Genomic DNA, 18,692 nt, shown 5'->3' with positions numbered 1-18,692 from the left:
AAGAATTTGTTCTATTTGGTTTAGGTTAAGGGTTATGGGTGAGGTTAAGATGATACATTTAAAGGTTTGGCATAGGGTAAGCAAGCCGCCGTCTGGAACCATTCAATGTCGTGTGTGTGTGTAGTGCATTCAGAAAGTATTCAGGCCCCTTGACTTTTTCCATGTTTTGTTACGTTACATCCTTATTCTAAAATTGATTAAATATTTTTTTCCCTCATCAAACTACACACAATACCCCATAATGACAATGTGAAAAGCAAATTTAATGAAATAAAAAAACGGAAATACCTTATTTACGTAAGTTTTCAGACCCTTTGCTATGAGACTTGAAATTGAGCTCTGGTGCATCCTGTTTCCATTGATCATCCTTGAGATGTTTTTACAACTTGATTGGAGTCCACCTGTGGTAAATTCAATTGATTGGACATCATTTGGAAAGGCACACACCTGTCTATATAAGGTCCCACAGTTGACAGTACATGTCAGAGCAAAAACATTTACATTACATTTACATTTAAGTCATTTAGCAGAAACCAAGCCATGAGGTTGAAGAAATTGTCTGTAGAGCTCCAAGACAGGATTGTGTGGAGGCACAGATCTGGGGAAGGGTACCAAAACATTTCTGCAGCATTGAAGGTCCACAAGAACACAGTGGCCTCCATCATTCTTAAATTGAAGAACTTTGGAACCACCAAGACTCTTCCTAGAGTTGGCCGGTTGGCCAAACTGAGCAATCGGGGGAGAAGGGCCTTGGTCAGGGAGGTGACGAACAACCCGATGGTCACTCTGACAGAGCTCCAGAGTGCCTCTGTGGAGATGGGAGAATCTTCCAGAAGAACAACCATCTCTGCAGCACTCCATCAATCAGGCCTTTATAGTGGAGTGGCCATACGGAAGCCACTCCTCAGTAAAATGCACATGACAGACCACTTGGAGTTTGCTAGAAAGCACCTAAAGGACTCTCAGACCATGAGAAACAAGATTATCTGGTCTGATAAAACCAAGATTGAACTCTGGTCTGAATACCAAGCGTCACATCTGGAGGAAACCTGGCACCATCCCTACGGTGAAGCATGGTGGTGGCAGCATCATGCTGTGGCGATGTTTTTCAGCGGCAGGGACTGGGAGACTAGTCAGGATCGAGGGAAAGATGAACGGGGCAAAGTACAGAGAGATCCTTGATGAAAACCTGCTCCAGAGCACTCAGGACCTTAGACTGGGGTTGAAAGCTCAACTTCTGACAGGACAATGACCCTAAGCACACAGCCAAGACAACGCAGGAGTGGCTTTGGGACAAGTCTCTGAATGTCCTTGAGTGGCCCAGCCAGAGCCGGGACTTGAACCCGATCAAACATCTCTGAAGAGACCTGAAAATAGCTGTGCAGCGATGCTCCCCATCCAGACTGACAGAGCTTGAGAGGACCTGCAGAAAAGAATGGGAGAAACTCGCCAAGTACAGGTGTGCCAAGCTTTTAGCGTCATACCCAAGACGACTCAATGCTGTAATCGCTGCCAAAGGTGCTTCAACAAAGTACTGATGTAATATTTCCGTTTTTAATTTTTAGAAGTTAGCAAAAATTTGTAAAAACCCGTTTTTGCTTTGTCATTATGGGGTATTGTTTGTAGATTGAGGGAGGAAAAACAGTTTAATCCATTTTAGAATAAGGCTGTAACGTTGCAAAATGTGGAAAAGTGTGTGTGTGTGTGTGTGTGTGTGTGTGTGTGTGTGTGTGTGTGTGTGTGTGTGTGTGTGTGTGTGTGTGTGTGTGTGTGTGTGTGTGTGTGTGTGTGTGTGTGCAGTACCAGTCAAAAGTTTGGACACACCTACTCATTCAAGAATTTTTCTTTATTTTTACTATTTTCTACATTGTAGAATAATAGTGAAGACATCAACACTTTGAAATAACACATACTGAATCATGTAGTAGGCAAAAAGTGTTAACCTCTCCAGCGTCTCATCCCGTCAGCGGGATCAAAATCCAGCGAAAAATCATATCGCCAATTAGCATTAAAAAAAAATCATAATTTAAAATTAAAAAAAATTATATATTTTTTTATAGATACGCCTCTCCTGAATCGACCCACGTCGTCCGATTTCAAAAAGGTTTTACAGGAAAAGCAAATCATTAGATTATGTTAGATGAGTCCATCGTAAAAAGCAGCTTCATAGCCATTTTCCGACCAACCACTTGCATCACATATAATCAAAAAACAGCTAAATGCAGCACTAACCTTTTACAAACTTCATCAGATGGCACCCCTAGGACATCATGTTATACAATGCATGCATTCTTTTGTTCAATAAAGTTCATATTTATATATGAAAACAGCATTTTACATCGGCGTCTGACGTTGACTAAATAATTTCCCCTCAAATGCGTCCCGGTAAACAATGCTACAATTCCCTAAATTACTATCCGATAACGATTTTTTAAATTTATATTGTCAATCTAACATTTATAGATGAATATCTCTTGAGAACACCTGTCATACCAGATTTTAAATTAACTTTACTGGGTAATCACACTTTGCGATAAAAGGAGATGCGATACTCAGAAAATGAGCTAATATACAGAGCTCGGCGCCATCTTGGAAACAATCGCATGTCACATCTCATCTTGTATAATATTGTCAATAATCGCCTACCTTTAGTTGTCTTCATCAGAAAGCATCCCAGGTCCACAACAGATGTATTTTCGGTCGAAAAAGTCCATACTTCACGTTCCATTAGCCTGCTGTTGGTAGCGCGTCCTAGGGCTCTCTCCAAGCGCAGGGCTGAAGTTCCGGATAAAATGAGGTTCTCCCGCCTGTAGGTTCGTTCAAACATGTCAAACGTTGTAAAACATTAATCTTCAGGGCCTGTAACACCAAGAGAGCCAATAAGATTCGAGGGGGATGATTTCATTGCCTTTAAAACCGTTTCCAAAGGTGGGGGTAGACATGGCCGCCGGCATCATAATGGTGATGGCCCATCCCCTGTGACCAATTTCCAACGCGTCTCATTCACTGAGTTTCGACTGTATAAGGCTCAAACCACTGTGAAAAGACTGGCGACATCTAGTGGAAGCAATAGGAAGTGCTCACTGAACCATGGTTAACGGTGTGATTTATAGGGAAAGATGAGAAGTCGAGTCCACAATTCTGAATTCCACTTCCTGTTTCAATCGGTCTCGGGGTTTTTGACTGCCATTTGAGTTCTGTTATACTCACAGACACCATTCAAACAGTTTTAGAAACTTTAGGGTGTTTTCTATCCATATATAATAAGTATATGCATGCCCTAGCTTCTGAGTTTGATTAGTAGGCCGTTGAAAATGGGAACGATTTTTTTTCAAAATGCGCTGTGGCGCCCCCTATCCTAGGGTATCCTCAAGAGGTTTTAAACAAATCCAAATATATTTTAGATTCTTCAAAGTAGCCACCCTTTGACAGCTTTGCACACTCTTGGCATTTTCTCAACCAGCTTCAACTGGAATGTTTTTCCAACAGTCTTTAAAGAGTTCCCACATTTTCCTTCACTCTGCGGTCCAACTCATCCCAAACAATCTCAATTGGGTTGAGGTCAGGTGATTGTGGAGGCCAGGTCATCTGATGCAGCACTCCATCACTCTCCGTCTTGGTCAAATAGCCCTTACATAGCCTGGAGGTGTGTTGGGTCATTGTCCTGTTGAAAAACAAATGATAGTCCCACTAAGGGAAAACCAGATGGGATGGCATATCGTTGCAGAATGCTGTGGTAGCCATGCTGGTTAAGTGTGCCTTGAATTCTAAATAAATCACAGACAGTGTTACCAGCAAAGCACCCCCACACCATCACACCTCCGCCTCCATGCTTCACGGTGGGAACCACACATGCGGAGATCATCCCCATTCACCTACACTGCGTCTCACACAGACACGGTGGTTAGATCCAAAAATCTCACATTTGGACCCATCACACCAATGAAACGATTTCCACCTGTCTAATGTCCATTGCTTGTGTTTCTTGGCCCAAGCAAGTTTCTTCTTCTTGTTGGTGTCCTTTAGTAGGGGTTTCTTTGCAGCAATTCGACCATGAAGGCCTGATTTCACGCAGTCTCCTCTGAACAGTTGATGTTGAGATGTCTGTTACTTGAACTCTGTGAAGTATTTATTTGGGCTGCAATTTATGAGGCTGGTAACTAATGATGTTATCCTCTGAGCAGATGTAACGCTGGGTCTTCCTTTACTGTGGCGGTCCTCATGAGAGCCAGTTTCATCATAGTGCTTGATGGTTTTTGCGACTGCACTTGAAGAAACTTTCAAAGTTCTTAAAATGTTCCCCGGATTGACTGACCTTCATGTCTTAAAGGAATGATGGACTGTTGTTTCACTTTGCTTATTTGAGCTGTTCTTGCCATAAAATGGACTTGGTATTTTACCAAATAGGACTATCTTCTGTAATCCACCCCTACCTTGTCACAACACAACTGATTGGCTCAAATGCATTAAGAAGGAAAGAAATTCCAAAAATGTACTTTTAACAAGGCAGCTTCATTAAATAGTACCCGCAAAACACCAGTCTCAACGTCAACAGTGAAGAGGCGACTTCGTGATGCTGGCCTTCTAGACAGAGGTCCTCTGTCCAGTGTCTGTGTTCTTTGCCCATCTTAATCTTTTATTTTTATTGGCCAGTCTGAGATATGGCTTTTTCTTTGCAACTCTGCCTAGAACGCCAGCATTCCGGAGTCGCTTCTACACTGTTGACGTTGAGACTGGTGTTTTGTGGGTACTATTTAATGAAGCTGCCAGTTGAGGACTTGTGAGACGTCTGTTTCTCAAATTAAACACTCTAATGCACTCTTTCTATTCTGGTTAGAGCCAGGAATAGCCTTCATTTCCCAGAACAAGAATAGACTGACGAATTTCAGAAGAAAGGTCTTTGTTTCTGGCCATTTTGAGCCTGTAATCGAACCCACAAATGCTGATGCTCCAGATACTCAACTAGTCTAAAGAAGGCCAGTTTTATTGCTTCTTTAATCAGGGCAACAGTTTTCAGCTGTGCTAACATAATTGCAAAAGGGTTTTGTAATGATCAATTAGCCTTTTTAAATTATTAACTTGGATTAGCTAACACAGCGTGCCATTGGAACACAGGAGTGATGGTTGCTGATAATGGGCCTCTGTACGCCTATGTAGATATTCCATAAAAAAATCTGCCATTTCCAGCTACAATAGTCATTTACAACATTAACAATGTCAACACTGTATTTCTGATCAATTTGATGTTATTTTAATGGACAAAAAAATGTGCTTTTCTTTCAAAAACAATGACATTTCTTAGTGACCCCAAACTTTTGAATGGTAGTGTATATCCAACATCTGTACTTGGCTTGAGCCTCTGTATATATTCGGTCTCTTCCTGGAAGCTCTCGCAGTTGGCATATTAATGAGTTCCAGTGGGCCTGTCCCATCCACTTACAGTTAACAATCAATGTCTTTTCAGTGTTACAGTATAGTCCTATGCTGCATTATATAAGGGACATGGAAGGCTACATAAAACATTGTATGATCTTTTACAGTCAATGGCAGACCACTAAACGAATATGATTCTACTAAGGTTAGGTTATGTTTGATATCCAGCCTCTTGTCATACTGAAGTTGTCTGTCAGCTAAGGCTGGGTATGTGTCCTTTGAGTTATTCAGAGTATCTATGTCCCCGAGTAGAGAAGTCTCAATTAGTCCTTTGCCTGCAACGCAACCAGAGGTCAAAGGGGTTATCTGACCACACTCTTGTGTGCTTGCATTATGCAAATGTTTCAGTGTCAACTGTCCTATCTGTTATGTGTTCGTAGCATTTACTCTCTACCTCAGGATATAGGGCACATTTGCCCTAGCCAGTGACGGGAGAGATAATGCAATAATGAGAGCATTGCATAACTGTTTAAAGGGCATTTTTCAAGACAACAGGTGCCCCAAAATATTACCGTCGTCTTGTGAATATGGTTTATTTTGTTATTTGTTTCTTGGGGGTTTTTCATCCATAATGCATTGTTTGCTAGCTGATGAATATGTTTATTTTGACATTTAAGTAATTTATCAGACGTTCTTATCCAGAGCGACTTACAGTTGCATTCATCTTAAAAATGCTATGTGGGACAACCACATGTTGCGTTTTATATTTTTGTTCAGTATCGTTGGTTATTGTTTTCAGTGTCTGCTCTGCTTGGTATTTACTCAACCAGCATCTTCCCTGATAAGTGATGATTGCACAGAATGCTAATGTTGTTCACTTTCAGCCTGACTTACCCCATGTGGACTGAGGAAGATGTTGATTAAGTTCCTTGGTACTCTGCATTAGGGCTTAGAAAGAGCAGCATCTTGTAGTCAGGCTATTGAACTTCCGAAAGTCTTCACAGATGTGGGGCATGTAAGTCAGTGTGAAGAAAACAAAACTACTGAAGTGCCCCACTGTTTAGATGTTCTCAGTGTTCATTACTGAGGATCCCCCTTAGCTTGGGGAGAAATGAACAACATGCTGCTAGTATTCATCTCATCTTTCTCATAGAAAATGAGTTGCTGCCCAGCGTGTCTAGGGCAGTCCCAAAAGGCCCAGTGTTTATATTTGCCAATACCCCAAGTATAAATCTTCATAATCCTACCCTGGAGGAAAGACAAATTGTTCATTATTATTAGTTGTGGCTTATGTAATGTACTGTAGGCTCTCTCCTGTATATGCTTGTATATGCTGTGTTTAAACTCCTTCAGAGTTTGATCCCAGGTTTAAAAAGGGGCCAAAAAGAGATCCTAAATTACCTCAGTCTGGTTCCCAACTTTTGATTGGTCTAGAGGAGCAGCTAATTACTTATTTGGTATTGACCACAGCATTGCGATTCACTGTACTGGGCGTGCAGTCCAGTTTTAGAATTTGGAGATGAGATGACAACTTGGGGTTTTGAACGTGTTAAATTCGAATAACTCATGGCAGTTATGGCATCTGTATGCCTCTGAGTGCATGTGTTATTCATTACTATGATTGAAGACTGGCATGATGCGGCTGAATTCCCAAAGATAATTACAAATTAGACTTCATGGAATGACCCTTTTGTTTTGTTCACTCATTTATTAAATTATTTTAAGGTCAAAACCTAAGGATATCTCATGGCTGCACGGCCAGGCACGACTCCAACACCATCAATAAGTTTGCCGATGACACAATGGTGGTAGGCCTGATAACCGACAACGACGCATATAGGGAGGAGGTCAGAGAGCTGACCGTATGGTGCAAGTACAACAACCTCTCCTCACCGTGGTCAAGACAAAGGAGATGATTGTGGACTGCAGGAAAAGGAGGACCGAGCATACCCCCATTCTCATCGACGGGGCTGTAGTGGAGCAGGAGGAGAGCTTCGAGTTCCTTGGCATCCACATCACCAACAATCTAACATGGTCCAAGCACACAAAGACAGTTGTGAAGCGGGCACGACAAAGCCTATTCCCCCTCAGGAGACTGAAAAGATTTGGCATGGGTCCCCAGATCCTCAAAGAGTTCGACAGATGCACCATCGAGAGCATCCTGACAGGTTGTATCACTGCCTGGTATGGCAACTGTTCGGCCTCCGACAGCATGGCACTACAGAGGGTAGTGTGTACAGCCCAGTACATCACTGGGGCTAAGCTTCCTGCCATCCTGGACCTCTATACCAGGCGATGTCAGAGGAAGGCCCTAAAAATTGTCAAAGACTCCAGCCTTCCTAGTGGTACCGGAGCACCAAGTCTAGGTCCAAGAGGCTTTTACCCCCAAGCCATAAACAGCTTTTACCCCCAAGCCATAAGACTCCTGAATATCTAATCAAATGGCTTCCCAGACTATTTGCATTGCCCCCCTGTTTTACGCTGCTGCTGCTCTCTGTTATTATCTATGCATAGTCACTTTAATAACTCTACATACGTACATGTACATATTACTTCATTTACCTCGACTAACCGGTGCCCCCGCACATTGACTCTGTACCAGTACCCCCTAAATATAGTCTCTATTGTTATATTACTGCTGCTCTTTAATTATTCACTTTTTTTTTTATTCCTTAAAACTGAATTGTTGGTTAAGGGCTTGTAAGTAAGTATTTCACTGTAAGGTCTACATCTGTTGTATTCGGCACATGTGACAAATAACATTTGATTTGTATGGGCACATTAGCGGAAAAGCATCCTCTGAATACTTATCAGAATTTCCGTTTGTGATTTCTTTTTCCTATAGTACATATAATGATGATGACCAATTGTCTACAATGAATCTTCTGCCATGATGGCAACATGTGGACAATTAGCATCCCACTGTAAAAAATGGGTTTGGAGAGACCATTTAGCAGTATAGATTAATGCAAGATGAGGCCTACCCTGGTAACAAGCTGCACCAAATTCCGATGTGTTGACATCTGCTCAGGCACCATCTTTTTATTCACAAGAGGCCTCCCGTATTAAATGAGACGCGATTAATTCAGTTTTAGGCCATTTGAGGTTGGAATTTGAGCACAGATGGTCTTGCTTCTCTATACAGTCTTCAAATTCTATGAACAATCTCGAAGTGACTAAGAGCCTGTCTGTTTAGCGGGTACTCATAGGGGTATTGCAATTTAACTATGAGTGGGTTTTTAAAAAATTGAGCCTTCTGGAGATTGGAGGCTCGATTTGAATTTCTCAAATGCAGGGTATTTTATGTGTGCGTGCTGGCATCATTCTTCTTGCCTGAAGAATGTTAAGTTGTTTCCTTCCATTTCACTACACAGACTAACCTATTTCTTTACTTTATCACCCAGTGCTCAACACACTGCCCCTCTATGCCCTTTTATATAGGAATTTAGATTATAATAAGGAACATCACAAAACTAACAAATCGATTTAATTCAACTAATAACGACCCCGCATTCCATGCTGTTTTGCATTATAACAAGGACAAAAAAAGCAATTCCAACAACTGTAGCTGAATGCCTCTACTCAAGTGTATCTTTGACTAAGTCAATAATTTTTTTGTAAAGAATCGCACCGAACTGTGATGTCATTATCCTGATGCATCTTTGTCCTCTGTTATAGCCATGATGGCTTAATGGCTTTCTTCTTTGGAATACTGAGCCGTGGTGAATTCTTGCTATTTCTATGTAGGCGGATGATGACATGCCTCCTACTGTAGTTGGACTGAAGTCTGCTTGTACACAGAACTCTCTGACTCGCCTCTGGTTTGTGATTGCATTATCCCATATAAACTGATGTGGATAGCAGAGATTACTTTTATGCCAAATGGCCTTTCAAGAGATCATTGCCTTGCCTTGGAAGGCAGTCTGTGCACCTCGTCGACTTGATGTCCTAGCTTTGCCAAGTGACTTGTGTTCACACAGAATTTTCAGATGAAATATGAACTGAGTATACCAAGCATTAGGAACACCTTCCTAATATTGAGTTGCACCTGATTTTGCCCACATAACAGCCTCAATTCAACAAGGTATGGACTCTACAAGGCGTTCCACAGGGATGCTGGCCCATGTTGACTCCAATGCTTCCCACAATTGTCAAGTTGGCTGGATGTCTTTTCGGTGGTGGACAATTCTTGATACACACAGGAAACTGTTGAGTGTGAAAAACCCAGCAGCTTTGCAGTTCTTGACACAAACCGGTGCGCCTGGTACCTACTACCATACCCCATTCAATGTCACTTAAATATTTTGTCTTGCCCATTTACCCTCTGAATGGCACACATACACAATCCATGTATCAAGGCTTAAAAATCCTTCTTTAACCCGTCTCCTCCCCTTCGTCTACACTGATTTGAAGTGGATTTAACAACTGACCTCAATAAGGGATCATATCTTTCACCTGGATAGTGTATGTCATGGAAAGAATGTTTTGTATACTCAGTGTAGATGACATATTCTGTCTCTGGCATAATGTAACCTAGTTTAGACTGGATAAGTAGTTCCCTCTTTCCCCAATTATAGTGGAGTAAGTCTGAGATAGAGATTGGCATTGCTCTGTGTTTATCATATCAGAACATGATAGTTTGCTATAGCTGTCACTGAATGTTTCATTTCCTATCATAGCAGGGCTCCGTTTACGATATCCTATGCAGTATTCACAAGTTTAAGTACATTACACCTGGTGAGTTCTGGGTATAAAATGACTGGTTCCCACCCTTCAGGTTATTGTTATGACTTTCCCAGGAAAGCCCAGGGGTTCTATACCGTTCTATTCAAGCCGTGTAGGAGTGTAGATATACACCTCTTTTATCAACATACTGCTACGAGCAAAATGATGTGAGCTTCATTCTGCAGAATTCATTATGTGAGGGACCCGTGGTTCACCTAATACATCAGACATGCTCCTGAACATCCCTCTAATCTACGTCTCTGATAGCAGAACCCACTGATCCTTCCCACCATCTGGCTTCCCTTTTCCCAGTCTCTTATATGATGTCATTTCCCCCCTACTCCCCCCCTTACCTGTCCTCCTCTCCACTCCCTCTATCCCTTTCTACTGGTTCGACAGACCGAATGGTATTCTTTAACCAGAGGACAAGCTGTGCCTCCCCCTCCCTCTCCCAGGGGTTGCTGTGCCTCCCCCTCCCTCTCCCAGAGGTTGCTGTGCCTCCCCCTCCCTCTCCCAGGGTTTGCTGTGCCTCCCCTCCCTCTCCCAGGGTTTGTCAATCAAGGTGTAAGTCAGCTAGCAGACAAAGTCGTCTCACTGGCCAATGCAGGAAGGACCAGCGGAGGTGAGAGATTGGCCCCTGCTCAGATGGGTTGGAAGCCCTGAGGGGGAGTAGAGGCTAATGACGGGGAGAAAGATGAGAGGAACAGATAAATTGGTCTCGCCACCTCAGGGGGTTTCCTTCTTGTCTTGTCCAGCGCTGTCTCACAACCACAACTCGCATCACAGCGGCTCCCTAGATTTGAGGCTTGTTCTGGCTATGAGGTGTGACGTGAGGGATGTTGTCTCAGAGAGCTGTGAGTCGAGCAGAAGATGAAGAGGGACAATAAATGTTCTGTTCTGCATTCAGACAAGTCCCAGCTTGCTAGACAGAACTTTCTGAGAATCATTAGAAATGTGCCTCCAATGGATTTCAGATTTCTTTGTGTTTTAAACTACTGTAAACATTGACTTACAGTAACCCCTTTGCAAAATCTCAAGTTACCCTAATATTGCTGGGTATAAAATGTATAGGAATGTCTATAATTCATCATTAAGGATGAATAGCAGTAGAATGTATTAGCCTAACATTCATTTATATTCAGCCTTTTAATAATCATCCATGTTTCCAGAATTGAATTGCAGTGGTAATTTGACAACCCATAATGCCTGCAGGGACATATGAGTGGTTCCAGAGCATCCAGATCCCAGTCTATGGTCCATTAATTACTGCAGGGACATATGAGTGGTTCCAGATCCCAGTCTATGGTCCATTAATTACTGCAGGGACATATGAGTGGTTCCAGATCCCAGTCTATGGTCCATTAATTACTGCAGGGACATATGAGTGGTTCCAGATCCCAGTCTATGGTCCATTAATTACTGCAGGGACATATGAGTGGTTCCAGATCCCAGTCTATGGTCCATTAATTACTGCAGGGACATATGAGTGGTTCCAGATCCCAGTCTATGGTCCATTAATTACTGGGAATACAGTGCCTTCGGAAAGTATTCAGACCCCTTCACTTTTTCCACATTTTGTTACAGTTATAGCCTTATTCTAAAATGTTTTAAATAATTTTTTCCCCTTATCAATCTACACACAATACCCCATAATGACAAAGCAAAAACAGGTTTTTAGACATTTTTGCAAATGTATTATAAATAAATAACTGAAATATCACATTTACATAAGTTTTCAGACCCTTTACTCAGTACTTTGTTGAAGCACCTTTGGCAGCGATTACAGCATTGATTTTTCTTGTTGATGATGCTACAAGCTTGGCACACCTGTATTTGGGGAGTTTCTCCCATTCTTCTCTGCAAATCCTCTCAATCTCTGTCAGGTTGGATGGGGAGCATTGCTGCACAGCTATTTTCCTATTTCTCCTATTTCTCAGAGATGTTCGATCGGGTTCAAGTCCTGGCTCTGGCTTGGCGACTCAAGGACATTCAGAGACTTGTCCCGAAGCCACTCCTGCATTGTCTTGGCTGTGTGCTTAGGGTCGTTGTCCTGTTGGAAGGTGAACCTTCACCACAGTCTGAGGTCCTGAGCGCTCTGGAGCAGGTTTTCATCAAGGATATATCTGTACTTTGCTCCATTCATCTTTCCCTTGATCCTGACTAGTCTACCTGTCGCTGAAAAACATCCCCGCAACATGATGCCTCCACCACCATGCCTCACCTTAGGGATGGTGCCAGGTTTCCTCTAGACATGACGCTTGGCATTCAGGCTAAAGAGTTCAATCTTGGTTTCATCAGACCAGAGATCTTGTTTCTCATGGTCATAATCTTTAGGTGTCTTTTGGCAAACTCCAAGCGGGCTGTCATGTGTTTTTTACTGAGGAGTGGCTTCCGTCTGGACACTCTACCATAAATGCCCGATTGGTCGAGTGCTGCAGATATGGTTGTCCTTCTGGAAGGTTCTCTCATCTCCACAGAGGAACTCTGGAGCTCTTTCAGAGTGACCATCAGGTTCTTGGTCACTTCGCTGACCAAGGCCCTTCTCCCCCGATTGCTCAGTATGGCCGGGCGGCCAGCTCTAGGAAGAGTCTTGGTGGTTCCAAACATCTTCCATTTAAGAATGATAGAGGCCACTGTGTTCTTGGGGACCTTCAATGCTGCAGAATCTTTTTTGGTACCCTTCCCCAGATCCCTGGCTTGATACGATCCTGTCTCGGAGCTCTACGGACAATTCCGTCAACCTCATGGTTTGGTTTTTGCTCTGACATGCACTGTCAACTGTGGGACCTTATATAGACAGGTGTGTGCCTTTCCAATGTCCAATCAATATAATTTACCACAGGTGGACTCCAATCAAGTTGTAGAATCATCTCAAGGATGATCAATGGAAACAGGATGCACCTGAGCTAAATTTCTAGTGTCATAGCAAAGGGTCTGAATACCTATGTAAAATATGTTCTTTAAAATACATTTGTAAAAATGTCTAAAAACAGTTTTTTGCTTTGTCATTATGGGGTTTTGTATGTAGATTTCTGAGGATTTTTTAAATTTTATTTCACCCATTTTAGAATAACAAAATGTGGAAAAAGTCAAGGGGTCTGAATTCCTTCCAAATGCATTGTAGATGTGTTTACTGCAACTCAGTTGACAGACCAACATTTACTGTAGGAATCTGCTTTGAAAGCTATTAATTAGTAATGTATCTTAAACTGTAGAAACATTTGACTTGTGTTCATGCCTGTGTGAGTTTCTGTTCTGAGACCTGCTTCTTGATGCGTGTCTGAGGATATGTCTGGGTGCTTTGGTGTGTGTCTGCGTTTTAGATGTGTGTGTGTGTATGTATGTGAAGTATACATGTCTGTCTGTCTCTGTTATTCTGTGTTAGAATCTGTGTGGGTCTTTCTGTGTTAGAATCTGTGTGGGTCTTTCTGTGTGTGTGTGTGTTTGGGGGGGTCTTTCTGTGTCTGTGTGTTTGGGGGGGGTCTTTCTGTGTGTGTATGTTTGGGGGGGTCTTTCTGTGTGTGTGTGTGTGTGTGTGTGTGTGTGTGTGTGTGTGTGTGTGTGTGTGTGTGTGTGTGTGTGTGTTTGGGGGGGTCTTTCTGTGTGTGTGTGTTTGGGGGTCTTTCTGTGTGTGTGTGTTTGGGGGTCTTTCTGTGTGTGTGTGTGTGTGTGTGTGTGTGTGTGTGTGTGTGTGTGTGTGTGTGTGTGTGTGTGTTTTGGGGGGGTCTTTCTGTGTGTGGGGGGGTCTTTCTGTGTGTGTGTGTGTGTGTGTGTGTGTGTGTGTGTGTGTGTGTGTGTGTGTGTGTGTGTGTGTGTGTGTGTGTGTGTGTCATTTCTAACAGCTGTTCCTGTGTATCCCTCTGGAATTCCAGGTGTCCAGCGACAGATTGTTCACTGTGTGGAGAGGACCTCTGGGATAGTAGAAGAGGGCTACTGTGACCCGTCGAACCGTCCTGACGATAAACGAGCCAGCTGCAATGAGGAGCTTTGCCCAGCCATGTGAGTTTGCCCCTAGGACCAGATTTATACTGGGACAAGACCCACTGTAGGGCTTGCATGCTCTCTCACACACATACACCTTTGTAAACACACACACACACACACACGTACATGCACATACACAGAAATCATACATGCATTCATAAACACACCAGAAAGGCCTCCCCGAGTGGCGCAGTGGTCAAAGGCACTGCATCGCAATGCTACTTGTACTGCTAGAGATTCTGGGTTTGAGTCCAGGCTCTGTCACAGCTGGACACGACTGGAAGACCCATGGGGCGGCGCACAATTGGCCCAGCATCGTCCGGGTAAGGGGAGGGTTTGGCCGGCAGGGATGTCCTTGTCCCATCGTGCACTAGCGACTCTTGTGGCGGGCTGGGCGCAGTGCACGCTGACACGGTCGCCAGGTGTACGGTGTTTCCTCCGACACATTGGTGCGGCTGGCTTCCGGGTTAAGTGGGTATTGTGTCAAGAAGCAGTGCGGCTTGGTTGGGTTGTGTGTTTCGGAAGACGCACGGCTCTCAACCGTCACCTCTCCCGAGTCCGGAGGGGAGTTGCAGCGATGAGACAAGACCATAACTACCAATTGGATACCATAAAATTGGGGGGAAGGGGTAAAAAAATATATATATATAAACACACCAGAAAAAATGCACCCTCTTAAACATACACTAAGCATAAACACACACACACACACATTACACTTTCTGTCTGTCTTTCTTCGTGACCATTCCATTCAGATGGTGGGTGGGCGAGTGGCAGAAGTGCTCGACCACGTGCGGTGAGAAGGGCTTGGCCAAGAGGACGGTGCTGTGCATCCAGGCCGTGGGTCTGGAGGAGAACAGAGCCCTGCAGCCCTCTGAATGTCACCACATGCCCAGGCCTGAGTCAGCGGCGCCCTGTAACGCTCATGTCCCCTGCCCCGCGGACTGGTCCACAGGCAACTGGTCAGAGGTGAGGAGGCCATTCAGGGGAATGTGATATGGCTCCAGCAGTGACTCACACAGAGAAGGGAGAGGCTAAGGAAGGAAGGAACATCTGGTCTCGTCTTGTTTAATGTGGAAAATGCTGAATTTTCTGCACTGGGAGTACAAGTTGAAACAGAGGCTAGTTTTACTCTGGTTCCACGATATTTGAGTGGAGTAGGCATGGGAAAGATTTTGAGGAAGCAGCTAACACACAGTGTATAACCTAATTAAAATGTATACTCACTTAATTGTAAGTGATAACTCTTATGAGCACCATAAAGAGGAGAGGAGGTGGACCGGTCAGGAAGGGTAGAGGAGGTGGACAGGTCATGGAGGGTAGAGGAGGTGGACAGGTCCTGGAGGGTAGAGGAGGTGGACAGGTCAGGAAGGGTAGAGGAGGTGGACAGGTCATGAAGAGGAGAGGAGGTGGACAGGTCAGGAAGGGTAGAGGAGGTGGACATGTCATAAGGAGGTGGACATGTCATGAAGAGGAGAGGAGGTGGTCAGGTCATGAAGAGGAGAGGAGTTGGACAGGTCAGGAAGGGTAGAGGAAGGAGGTGGACAGGTCAGGAAGGGTAGAGGAAGGAGGTGGACAGGTCAGGAAGGGTAGAGGAAGGAGGTGGACAGGTCAGGAAGGGTAGAGGAGAGGAGGTGGACAGGTCAGGAAGGGTAGAGGAGAGGAGGTGGACAGGTCAGGAAGGGTAGAGGATGGAGGTGGACAGGTCAGGAAGGGTAGAGGAGAGGAGGTGGACAGGTCAGGAAGGGTAGAGGATGGAGGTGGACAGGTCAGGAAGGGTAGAGGATAGAGGTGGACAGGTCAGGTCAGGAAGGGTAGAGGAAGGAGGTGGACAGGTCAGGAAGGGTAGAGGAGGTGGACAGGTCAGGAAAGGTAGAGGAGGTGGACAGGTCATGAAGGGTAGAGGAGGTGGACAGGTCCTGAAGAGTAGAGGAGGTGGACAGGTCCTGAAGATTATGTGTACAGTACCATGTTGTTTATGAAGTTGGCACTCAAACTGGTGTTTAGCGGTTATAAATATAAAGCTGTGTTATCGATCAGTTACCAGTCTGTCCTAATCTGACCCTCCTCTGCTTCTCCCATAGTGCTCGCTGACGTGTGGCGGTGGTGTGCGGAGCCGTAAGGTTGTCTGTTCCAGAAACACAGGGGTAGACTGTGACCCCGAAAGAATCCTAGTTCCCTTACTCCATGCTACCTCCAGGACTGTCCTCAAATCATCGACGTCTTCGGTGGCAGCAACGACTGGTCTGGCAGTGGCTCGTCCAGCAAGGAAATCAACGAAATCAACTCCATCCCTGACTCCAACCCCTGCCCAAACACAGTACGACTAGAACTCAGCCAAGGGCCCCTAACAATCTGAATAACATCATCCCCCACCCGAATCACATTGACAAGACTACTGACAACTCAGCCAAAAACAATGTACCGGTGGACGATTTTTACTACGACTACAACTTCATCAAATTCCATGAGGACATTTCCTATGACTTTGGCTTGGGGAACAACGGTAAAGACTTGGTGGATGATCTTGGACTAGATCCACAACAGGAGCCTAAACCAAGCTCTAGTGCAGAAGAACATGTTTACAGAGAAACTACAACAGATCCTCCCACAGCTACCTCATCCATTTCTACCACTTTTAAGACGACTCCTTTCATTGGGGAAGTTGAGGAACCACAAGACCCTAACCTGGACAATGTAGAGGTTGATGGAAGACCACAGACGGCGAAGCCCAATGAAGTAGAGCGAGAGGAGGAGGATGTACTCCTTTCAGAGGACTATTTTCTACCTGTTTCCACCACACCCTCAGCACCAGTTATAGAGACCAGGTTTTCACAAAGCTGGAAAGGAACAAACGGTAATTTTGGTTGGCCTCATTACCTCAGCTCAGCAGCCAGCCCGGTGTCCACTAGCATGGGGACCACTGAGAACACACATGGGCCCCAGAGTGAAGAAAAGGATGATGAAAACACTGACATTTATGTCCATTTTGATGTGGAAGACGGCAATGTTGGTACAACCATCGAATGTACCACCACTTCCCCTGTCAGCCATGACTATGAAGATGGCACCGTACCCACAACAATGGTAGAAGAGGTGAAAGAAGTGGGTGTTTTGGACTACAATTCCCACCAGGAGACTGCAATTGGACTACAATCCCCTGGCTACCAAGATGAAACGGAGAGCCCGGTTCCACCCCTGGATCCACCTTCCCCAGGCCCTGTGTTTGAGTTTGAAACATACGAGGACAGCTTTTTCACCACAACCCTGTCCCAATGGGAGGCAACCACCTCTCTTCCATACGCGCCACCAGCCCCAGACTCCGCTGAGGATTACAATGGCGTTTTCCCTGGTGAACCAGACTTTGATCAGCAGGACTTTGAAATTGAGCCCAAAGCTGATAGCGAAGTCAATTTAGGGGTCACCGACAGTGACTTCACCGTGACCTCACGTCCTGTGTCTCAGGAGCCACATCTTCCACCCTCTCCTCCCCACCTCTTTCCCATTCACTCTCAGGAAACCAGGAGAACATCAAACACAGCCCATCAACAACTGGAAGTGACTCCTCTCCTCCTACTTATCTGGAAGGAGACCCTCAGTCTCCACCTGGAAGTGACTCCCCTCCTTCCACTCATCTGGAAGGAGACCCTCAGTCTCCACCTCCGTCAATGTTAGCAGAGACAGAGCCAGCCACAGCCCAGTTAGAGACAGACATTTCAGCACAGTCCTCCACGACTGGGCCAACTCCATCTAAAGGGGCCAATGCGGGCCCTCCAGTCCCCCTCCCCATACGGGTGGTCAGAGATTGACTATAATGAGATCCTCATCCCCCCATGCTGAGATCCAGGGGCATGGACCCTCCCCTCACATACCAGCCCCCAGTGGATGTCACCACAACCACTCCCCAGGATGGCACGAAACCCATGCCCCTCACCCAGTCTGAGCCAGCCGTGCCCCTCACCCAGTCTGAGACAGCCGTGCCCCCCACCCATTCCCCTGAGCCAGCCGTGCCCCTCACCCAGTCTGAGCCAGCCGTGCCCCTCACCCATTCCCCTGAGCCAGCCATGCCCCCCACCCATTCCCCTGAGCCAGCCGTGCCCCCCACCCGTTCCCATGAGCCAGCCGTGCCCCCCATCCATTCCCCTGAGCCAGCCGTGCCCCCCACCCATTCCCCTGAGCCAGCCGTGTCCCCCACCCATTCCTCTGAGCCAGCTGTGCCCCCCACCCATTCCCCTGGGCCAGCCATGCCCCCCACCCATTCCCCTGAGCCAGCCGTGCCCCCCACCCATTCCCATGAGCCAGCCATGCCCCCCACCCATTCCCCTGAGCCAGCCGTGCACCCCACCCATTCCCATGAGCCAGCCGTGCCCCCCACCCAGTCCTCTGAGCCAGCCATGCCCACTCTGCCAACCCATTCTCCCACCACACTCTGGTGGACACCAGAGCCAACCCCAGTGCCAAGCCAAGCTTCAACTCCAATTGCCACAGCTTCCTTCTGGAGAGCCGGCAACTGGAGCGCAGTGAGTTGCACCACTCTCTATGCATTCCACACATTCTCCCTGGTGTAAATGTAGTGTGTGGGAGGAACAAGGCCCAGCAGTGTGCCACTA

General features: G+C 45.5%; 1 protein-coding gene across 1 annotated transcript in view; it reads left to right on the top strand.

Annotated features, from left to right (window-relative positions):
- The window catches only part of LOC106562791 (A disintegrin and metalloproteinase with thrombospondin motifs 7), a 156,312-nt gene that overhangs the window by 95,910 nt on the left and 41,710 nt on the right, over positions 1-18,692 (top strand). Inside the window, 6 exon segments of the mRNA XM_045688866.1 lie at positions 13,971-14,097; positions 14,838-15,051; positions 16,167-16,239; positions 16,242-16,402; positions 16,477-17,752; positions 17,902-18,602. Coding sequence (XP_045544822.1) covers positions 13,971-14,097; positions 14,838-15,051; positions 16,167-16,239; positions 16,242-16,402; positions 16,477-17,752; positions 17,902-18,602 — 2,552 coding nt within the window.

The sequence above is a fragment of the Salmo salar genome, chromosome ssa11, assembly GCF_905237065.1.
Source record: "Salmo salar chromosome ssa11, Ssal_v3.1, whole genome shotgun sequence".
NCBI classification, from domain to species: Eukaryota; Metazoa; Chordata; class Actinopteri; order Salmoniformes; family Salmonidae; genus Salmo; species Salmo salar.
Note: the sequence above shows the minus strand (reverse complement) of the source record. Positions and strands in the feature narration are given on the sequence as shown.